We start from the raw sequence: 10,509 nt of genomic DNA, 5'->3' as shown, positions 1-10,509 counted from the left end.
TCAATGGATTTTAAACTTTTGATAACAATACCCCCACATGTATAATGACCGATATCTCGCCTTATATAATGATGAATATTTTAAATTTGCTCTTCAAATGAGTTAAAAGGATAACATACAATAACACCATTTAGAAGAGGAAATCAATACAGATATCTGAGAAAAATTTCTGCTCAGCATTAACGGCTCTATGAAAAATTCAACATGTAAATTTTTTAAAATCATCTTGAGTAGACAACCATAGAGAACAAGACATATCATGGAATTTACATTTATTTGGATGGGTCTGAAAAAAATTGTTTTATACTCAAAAGCTGTTACAAAAAATCTTCTTAAATTATGTATTTTGTTTGAAATTCAGATTGACTATTTCATCTAGTGAAATGACTTTTTATGTGCTCTGTTGTTGGTAACTAAAGAAGACTATTTTCCATGTATCTTACAGTTGATGTGAGGTTTCATTAAAAATGGAAAACGAGGATTTATTTTAACTTTGTTTCAAAATCTTCTGCCTGTTCTGCTTCAGCATTCTTAGAGGTGAGTGCAACAGCAACTGTATTCTAATAAACCTATTTAGTTTGATTGTCATCTTGAATTAAGAAATAAAAAAGTATATGAAGTTAACCATTGGCTTGGAATCAAATACAGATTTGCTTGTGGTTGGTCTATATGGGGGGGGGGGGGGGAAATCACTCTTGTACATAAACACAGCAAGTCATTACTCCTCCTCTTCAAAACAAAACAAAAAAAATCCAGTTTGGCTTTGGTATCAGAGCTAGACTTCCATTAACACTAGTCTACAGAAAGCTCCTTTGGCATGTTGTTCTTCTATTTATATTGCTGGTGCTACATATCACACATACGGGAGCATCTGATAAATTTTAAATAGTTGCGGGATAGTCAGTAGCCTTTTGAGTTAGCCTGTGACATGCCTTTTTGGAAAACATGTGATGTCAGAGGAAGGTGGGACTATCGTTTGAAGCTGGTAGCTAGGGAGACTTAAGCTGGCAAAATAATGTTTAACTACAAAGGTAGTTAAAAAAAAGGAACAAGCACAGAAACTTACATAAGAATTTTATTTATAATCTTTGTGCACACATGGTGGATGATGGTGATGCTACCAGTGACATAAATAAACTCAAGCAAAAGATGTAAGCAAGTGGATATATGGAAAGGGTTCTTTGGGCAGTGCTGCAAATTTGGACATCGACCAAGAGAATTATTTGTGTCCCTTGCAATTTCGATGAAAAGCACAAAAGGGGATAATTAGACCAGGACGCTTCGCATCGCTCTTTCCATCTTGCGCACATGCATGCCCACCAAATGTGAAATGTTCGCCTTTTCCCCTCAAATGTGATGGTTGTTGAACTTATTTTTAGTGTCATTTGATAAGCCTCCCTGCTCGCAGAGAGACATCCCACTGACCCAGCCACTGGTCATTGTCTATACCAGTTCCCATCAAAGCAGGCGCGCTTTGTCAGGTTTCGACTCGAATATCCATTTTGCATCTGAAGTACAGTATCGAAAGTGACTGGATCATTTGAGCCTTTTTCTTCAGCTGCTGCCTCCTTCCACCCCCACAGTGTTTCCGCTCACGCTAACATAATTTGGCATCGTCGACGTGACACGACGCTGGTTTTTCTAAAAAATTATAATACATACATTGTCAATGGTTTGTGATGGTCGGCGCTCCTGTAAATTTAATTTATAAACTGATGAAAGGAGGTCTTTTTCCACTGCTGAATCTTAGCCAAGGCACAGTGCCCCCTCGAAAACCGAGTAATGCGCATACAGTAATAGGTCATTCAATGTCAAAAGGCATAAAAAAGATGAGCAAAATCTTCACAGGCTGCTGCTTGCTGTTGCTTTTAATTATATTAATTAAACTTTGAAATTCTCATGCAAAGAGAGTTGCTGGCTTGTGACGCTGAAGAGCCCTTGGAGATTCGAGGGGGGAAAAACCCCTGAGATACCAGCTTTGTGGCTACTGCTTTTTTTAATCATAAAAAAAAAATACATAAGCCCAGAACTGCTAGGTATGTTTATAGATGATGATGTTTTATGCGCTACTGAACTCTGAACGCTGAAAAGGGGGAAAAACCACCCGCCACAGTGTCAAGGTCTTGACGCATCAGTCCCTCAAACTCTGCTCAAGATCTCTGGTTACAGGCTGTCTTCCTGTAGAATAACGCTCTATTAATTTTCGTCCTGTCCTGGGTGCATAATGAAAGAAAGGTGTCTTCAAAAACGAAAGGGCAAAGTCTTGCTTGCTACCAATACCTTGAGGCACCCTGTCTACATTTTGTCATGCGTGTGCACTTTTCAGTGCTAGAATGACAAGATTTCCAGTCAGAAGGTTCCCGTAAGGCACAATGCGATGAGGGACTCAGAAGGATTTTGTGATCTGACATAGCTGTAAGGCAATGAACTTTTGCATTTGCTTAGCCTAGTGGGAATTTTTACCCTCTGCCTATGGCAAATAACAAGTGCCATCTTTGCATCGGAGACTTTGCGTCTCTACGAAAAGCCCACTGTATCCTGAGAATCTGCAGTCCTTTTAAAAACAAAACAAAGCAAAATTATCTTTGGTCGTTGTTTTATCTGCCCTCTGCACATGCGTACTGGATTTTCTATCAAAGCCTAAGCATGCAGGTCAATGCTTCTCTTTTTGTCACTGTTGCAAATCATGGAGTATTGTAGTATTGTAGGAGAACACAAGAGTCTGGTGTAGTAATGCTGGCATGTGGAAGAATGGAATGGAAAACTTTTGAGCCAACAGGCTCAAGCCGATCCAAGAAATTCCGGAACATGGTCGGTTGTCTGTGGTGGGTTAGAGTGGCAGTGTGGAAGTTTTTCATCCTCATATCCTCTTAGCCTCCTTTACTGAGTCTGAACACGGGTAAAGTTAACACATCGGCCCTGAAAGAAAAAACAGACGGTAATTTTTATTGGTGGGTGAAGCAATAAATACAAAGTAAAGATCGTTGAATATTAGTGCTAACATATCACATACAAACAATTACTTAAATGTATATGCTTCTGGAAATAATATGCATAAACAAATATGTTAAAATTTAATAATGGAAATCATCCAGAGCTCTCCATTACATTTGGTGTATAAATTTATTATACACTTTCCTTATTAATAGCAGTAAGAAGATAAGTGCCATGTTTTGGAACGTCCAGGGTCATTGTTAAAGAAAATCTGAACAAGTCTTCAAGTTCTGAATAATTGCTAAATACCCAAACTCAACTTGGTTGTTCTGCTTTAAACACGATCTGATTAGATGATGTTGGAGATTTTCCCAGTGACTGACAACATATTTCCTATTACACTTGCTCCAAATAAACATGAATGCAAGTAACACATTGCTGTTGTATGGCTCATGTGGGTCTGGTGATTCTATTAAAAAATTACCAGAACTGTACATCTTCACATAACCTTTTGCAATTTGCACCAAATTGAAACTCTTCTCCATATTGCCAGGTTACTCTGAATGTGTCCAAATCATTCATGGTGTAGCTCTACTGACTTTAGGGGCACTGAAATCAGGGATGAATTTGGTCCAAAAGTCATTAATCCTGTTGGGAGGTGAGCACTGAGAAGAGACTAGTTATTTCTATAAGCTTAAAATGAAAAACAATTTTTACTTAAAATCATGGTCAGTGTGTACTGATGGCCATTCATCAACTGTGTTGTACTGCTCCGGGAAGGAGTTCCCTTTAAACAGGTCTCACTCCACTAGTGAAAAAGATTTTTTCCCCCTTGCCTCCTGATCCTGTTGGGTATGCTGTTTAATATGAAATCATGGTTTGGTTTCTCAATGAGAAGTCAAGGCAGTATGTGGCTCTCTAGCAGGCACAGTTCTTATGAATCTGCCTGAGAGCGTCCCCTTTGCTATAAAACACCAAGGGTGTGTCTAGACTACAGAGTTTTGTCGACAAAAGTGGACTTTTGTCGACAAAACTATACCTGCTTCCACACTACCGCTGAGTTCTGTCGACATAACGTCGACAGAACTCAGCAGTTTTGTCGACGTATGTAAACCTCATTTTACGAGGAATAACACCTTCTGTCGACAGAGTTTCTGTCGACAGAAGGTGTTATTGAATGGAAACTGTCCTTTGCGTCCAGACTACCATGTCAACAAAAGCAGCTTGCTTTGTCGACAGAACTCAATGTAGTCTGGATGCGCTTTGTCGACAGAAGTTTTGTCGACAGTATCTGTCGACAAAACTTCTGTCGACAGAAGACTGTAGTCTAGACGTACCCCAAGACAGCATACCCATTTTCATTTTAGAGTTCTGAGCAACTTCTTCCCCTCACCTCTCTTACAGATTCACCACAACTATATTTTTAATCATGACCTAATATAAAAGGATATTTGTATACTTAGAGGGAGCTTTGCAAAAGTGTCCATGTAATTAGGAACACAAGTCTCTCTGAGTTTCACTGACTTGTGCTCCTAAATCCCTTAAAGACTTTCAAAAATCATTTTAGATAATAGATGATTTTTGGTGGGTAGAAAAGAGAAGAAATCAGGGACTTGTCTTCACAGTCTGAATCATTCAGCACATTTTAGTGTGATCTAAATTCCTACAATAATCATTAATGCTGTATTTGAATCAATTTAAGAGAGACATTTAAAACTAAATAACAACAACAACAAATGGCCTGGTAGCACTTTAAAGACTAACAAAACATGTAGATGGTATCATGAACTTTTGTGGGTACAACCTACTTAGGTAAAATGAGCAAGTTTTGAATAAACATATGACACAAACAAACATATATTCTGATCCTTTTTAAAAATAACGTGCTGGCACTACAATTTAATAGAACAATATACATTGGATCATCAAAAAAAAAAAAATCAGGAGAGAGATAGTGAATGAGTGTTAAAATATTCCACTGAAGGTAGAAGATAAAAGACACCATACATTTTCACATCCCATGCCACAATTTTAACAAAATTAAATATAACAAAATGAGTGTTGTAGTAAAAAGGCAAAGCATTTCTTGAGCAGAAAGCCCAAAATCTCTCTGCAAATTCCCCTAACAAAGCTACCACTGAAGAAACAATAAAAGCAAGGAAATTCATATGGGAAAAATATAGATCCAATAATACATTTGTACAAATTGGTTCTTTGGCAAGATCCAGTGTACCTTAGGTGAAGAGAAGCATGTCGGAATTTACTGTTCTCCGTGAAATTCTTGCTTTTTATTGTTTTATAGCACAGCCTTATAGTTGTTTAGACATAGTTACTGATTCATGAACTGATACGAATTCTGAATAAATACTTACATTATTTTTCATTTCTTATTAATATTTGGTATGCAGATTTAAATGTAACCAGGGAAGGACAATTCTTGGCCAGTCTTTCTAATATGTTTTAGTGCACTAACATTTCACTTAAGGACTGAAATAACTGTAAATGTATATATGCTCTTCCAGGTCTTCATGCACAGAGCCAGTGAGACCTTGTGAAGACTTTGCTTAGCAATAAAAAACCTGGTCTTCATTAGCTTTAACACGTCTAAATATAAAATAATTCCTTTGGTATAAGGAAAGACAAACTATGCAATCATAAAAGAGACTTCAAAGTTTGGGCCAAATTCAGCAAATCTGGTAAACTATGTTCTCCTGCACCAGCTAAAATCAGAGCATACTATGAAGAGTAATTTCTGCAGGGCGCAACTTGTGTTTCCATTCTTGTTCTTACTGGGATCCCACCAGAAAGCTTAGATTTAACTCTTATTGTGGTTCCATTTCCTTTGTGCCAGCAATAACCTCAGAGAGAATCTGCCATGATGATGAAATCCCTGGCACTTTCTTCTTTTTGGTTAGCACTGCCCACCTCTGTGACTAGACTCCTAATCCCCCAGACCTCACCCTTCCCCAGGTAAGTGGAGTTGCAATCTGATCTGCTTTTGGTCATCCATTGCCACTTTTTTACAGGAAACTGGAGGTGTACTTCACTCCTTAGTTGATTTAAAAATATTTCCGACTATTAAGAAAGCAAAACTGTTGAAAAAGAGCTAATCTGATCTTTTCATCAGCAATTAAAAACATGGAAATGCCTTAATTTCTTACTGTGGGCTAGATAGCAAGAACAAAATTAATAACTAATGTGATTTGCACCCATTATTGGATAAATTACTTGGACATAGATGCTTACAATAGGAACAATGTTGCAACTGGAAACACAACAATTACAACTTTCACTAAAACAGCCCAAAGAATACTGCTTTAACAGTCTCTACGAGTAACTTTTTTCTCCTAGAATACTACTAATGTATTAATTTATCATTATAAATTTAGGTCACATTTAATTTGGGTTTATTTTCATGCCACTTTAAGATAAAACACCGGTTTCATACTTTTTTTATTTTAGTGAAATTAAGATACAAATTATACATGTGTTTTTGATTTTTAACACCACAATGCGTGCAGACTTCTTGCCAACTGCCTTTCAGAAATAGTTGCTATGATTTTTCACCTAAAACAATCCTACTTTTTAATTTAGTGGTTACTTTCAGGATGAGAAAACAGGGAATTTTGGATCCATGTGTCTCAACCAGCACATTTTCCCCAAAGTTATTTTCAAATATTTTCAAACAAAGAAAATGAGATAGGCTCACAGTGTCACAGACTTACTGTGAAAGAATGTCTGTGGAGAGAGAGAAAGTGTTATAGGAAGACCTTATAACACATATTCCCCTCTCTGTCATGTAGCACAGAAGGATACATTTTGTAACAATTAGAATGACATCGGACCGAAATCTACATGGGAGTAACAAGAGACTAAGCATTGTTTCTGGCAGGTCAGTGCTAAACCCACCACACACAAACATGCAAAGGGACTTTGCAGACTGCAGAAAGGACAGATAAGTCTAGCTACAGGAAAGGGGTTCCAAAGTCCTCTTAAGAGTATCGAGATCCACCTTAGCTACTCAGGCTCAAGTTTCTCCATTGACTCATCCTAGAGGCTGTGGAATACTGGATACAATTGCTTTCAGAACCAACCAACCCAGCTCCTGAGCTAGTCAACAGTGGTACATATTAAGTGCTCATGTGCTGTCCTTCTGGGGCTGAAAACTCTGGCCAATGTTTTCTCACAAAAGGTACTGAAAGTTGTGGATTTTAATGCTTAACGTTTGGAACTAGCCTCTGCCTACACAACCAGCTATCCTGGGACTTAAGGCATGAGATGAATCTCAGTCTTGATCGACAAACCCACATCTGGTAGTACGTTTGACTATTAGTATACCGCCATGCTAGCTGGTATATTTTACGTATCATCAGGTATTTGTACCCAGAGTTGTAACTTTCACTGTTGATTTGCCTGTAAGTTTGTTCTTGTCTTATCAACAAAGTGGTGGATGAGAAATTTTAAATAAAAAAACCTAAATGTAATTAATAAGCCATCTTTTGTGAGCAGTATGATGCTCATATGAGACAGCTAAAATGAGGATGCTGGAAAACACAGTGAAAGTGCTAATTAGTTTGAAGGTCAGGAATGTTGTCCTACCATTGATGTAACTGCAAGTACTCCATGCCAGCATTGTACAGAACCAGTTCAATGTTCAGGTAATAGAATGCGACAAGGAGTTCATCTTTATAATGCCCATACACAATAAGGGCACATTAAAAGGTACCGTATGAAACCAGTATAAGTGGTCTCTTGTAATGAAACAGTTTAACATGTAGTGTTTTACTATATATCCATAATAAATTACTGCTATTTGTCCATAAAAATGAGAATGCTAGCAAATCTTTTCTTTATATCTGGTTTGCAAGTTTAGTACATGGCCCCACATCAAAAATTATTGTCCATCCCAGCCCTGAGGCTTGGCAGCCTGTAGTAACTTCCAGGATATAATAGCCATCTTATTAATCTTAAGAATGCCTTAGGGTAACCCATCAGATAGAAAAGTATAATTGCTACCACATGATAGGTATATATATTATGTAATATTTTAATATTATTAGGTATCCAATCTGAAAAAATAAAATAAAATCTCTCTCACCTACCTCCCCCTCCCCACAAAACCTGGAAGAAACATATTTTAATTTTGCCCCAAATTGGCAGAAAGCTTCTAAATACAGTTGCTTAAAGCCACTATGCACTCAGAATAATGTTGTTTTGGGAAATATTTAGTCTCAGATGAAATATTTTATGCATTTTCCCATACTTTTTTGCCTTCAGTTAAAATAAAGCTCTGTAGTAACATAACTGTCTGAGAGTATTTGTACAACGTAATGAATGCATCACACAATTTGTCTTCTATAGAATGAGCTGATTTGAGAAAAGTGTTTCTGTCTGCTGTTTTATCAATATTGGCTACCGTCCAATGATCCCAGCACCAGCAGCAGATGTGAATATAAGGGTGCCTGATGAGCAATACGTTCCCCTCTCTGGACCAATACTGGACCTATGTCATGCATGATGAAGTAATCTATTGCCAGAAGTTGATTAAATGTCAGAATGAACACAAATTTAACAATGAACACCTTGAGATGAGAGGCATGCCTTGTGCAATGAATTTTATGGGTATATAGACAGTGTGATGCCAGAAAATGGGGCTGATGACATCTTTGTGGAAGGGAACATATCTGGCATATCATTCATCAGCCATGCTCAGTCTAAGGGAAAACATACAAGCATGGTGTTAGAATCCACCATGAGGCTTTGAGTCACTTGAAATGGATTGAACCAGGTGATTTCATAAAAAGTGATGTTCTCCCAAAAGAGGAGAGGAAGTGCAGCTTGCAGAAGGCTTTGACACACATGGGCGTATTTGAAGATGTGGAGAAGGCACATGAAGAAAAGAGAGTGGAAGTCCAAAATGCTCAGGAAGGCTTCATGAATAGTGCCAATCCCTCCATTGGCCCATGGGCACTGGCCGTTACCAAGAATGGTTCCGATACATTTCTATTTGGGGAAATCTACACAATGGATTTCTCCCAGCTACTGCTGGATTTTGTAGCAGCAAGGGTATCACAATAAGTCCATGGAATGTGAGATATTTTGCAGAGATGATGCCACTTGACTTCCAGTATGGCCATGTGAATTATGTTAGAAGGGGATGTATAAATGTGGTAGAAGCCAGGCTTCTAAAGGAGATGTCGACACTGTGTACTGGACTGCCAGACCCTTCAGGGTTATATGGCATGACATGGCCCTCAAGCCATTGCTCAACAGGGGCTGTGGGAAGCACCATCACCTTTGCACAAAAGGGAAGGCTCTGACCCACTATCACCTGACTGCACATTGTAAGGCAGCTATAACAGCTCTGACAAAACAAACGTGTGGAAGGCAGCCTTCAGCAACAGATCGCCACAGAGACGCTCCCACAAACCATGCAGCAGGCAGATGAAATGGCTGTCCAAGATATTCTAAACATTGTGACTGAAAGAATGACAAATCCTTTTCATACTGAATCTGGAACAAGCCCAGATAGCAGACAGACACTTGTGAACACTGCAACATATCCTGCGGGCCCACCTGGAAATGCAGAAAACGTGAGCATGATGGAAGAGCAAAGCGCGCTACAAAAGAAGCAGTTTGTAAGCAGTCAGCGGCAAAGGGGTGAGGTAGAGCTCTATGATCCCAGCAAAGGACATAATCTCACATCATTTGGAAACCTCAATGAAGCAATCAAAGAAAAGATGATGCATGCAGCGCAAGCAGTAACTACTGATTGCCACATATTCAGCAGGTGGACAGTTATTGCCTACTCCAGAGATGCTGATGAAATGTAAACTGGCACCTGGTTTGATGAAGTATAAACTGGCACCTGTCCCACTTCAACTTGGATGGATCTCTAAGAAAGACCCAAAAGAGCAACACATTGTCTTGGCTGGAGAAAAATCTGCCAATAGTTGAGCTATCAGCATCTGATGAGCCAACATTAGCTATTATTGACCTCAGGATGCTTCTGCAGATGGTGGATATGGATACTGCCAAGTACAAAACTTTTGGGGAGCTGTTTGATCAGCTGCTGCACATTTATCCTTGGACTACCCGGTTCTATACCTATACCTTGAATACTACATGTGGTTCTGGTTGCTCCATCTCAGAAAGATATATTAGAAATGGAAAAAGGTACAGAGAAAGGCAAAAAAAAATCACTGTGGAAGGGAACAATTTCCATATGAGAAGAGATTAAAACACTGGGACTGGTTGGCTCACAAAAGAGATAACTGAGAAAGGATTTGACAGAGGTCTATAAAATCATGAATTGCCTAGAGAAAGTGATTAGAGAAATGTTATGTACTCTATCACATAAAACAAGAAATGGGGGTCATCCAATGAAATTAATAGGCAGCAGGTCTAACACAAACAGAAGGAAGTATTTCTTCATACAGTACACAATCAACCTGTGGAATTCCTTGCCAGAGGGCATTGTGAAGTATAACTGGGTTAAAAAAAGTACTAGACAAATTCATGGACAACAGATCCATCAATAGCTGTAAACCAAGATGGTCAGGGATGCAACCCATG

At 38.5% G+C, this 10,509-nt stretch overlaps 1 protein-coding gene across 1 annotated transcript in view; it reads right to left on the bottom strand.

The window, feature by feature from the left end:
- Nucleotides 1–1,057: 1,057 nt before the first annotated feature.
- ANTXR2 (ANTXR cell adhesion molecule 2) overlaps nt 1,058–10,509 on the bottom strand; it is a 192,117-nt gene continuing 182,665 nt past the window's right edge. Inside the window, exon 17 of the mRNA XM_075929467.2 lies at nt 1,058–2,919. Within this exon, the coding sequence (XP_075785582.2) occupies nt 2,881–2,919 (39 nt within the window). The 3' untranslated portion in view covers nt 1,058–2,880. The remainder of the gene's footprint in view (nt 2,920–10,509) is intronic.

This window comes from Pelodiscus sinensis, chromosome 4 (genome assembly GCF_052426305.1).
Source record: "Pelodiscus sinensis isolate ZL-2025 chromosome 4, ASM5242630v1, whole genome shotgun sequence".
In the NCBI taxonomy this organism is placed as follows: Eukaryota; Metazoa; Chordata; order Testudines; family Trionychidae; genus Pelodiscus; species Pelodiscus sinensis.
Note: the sequence above shows the minus strand (reverse complement) of the source record. Positions and strands in the feature narration are given on the sequence as shown.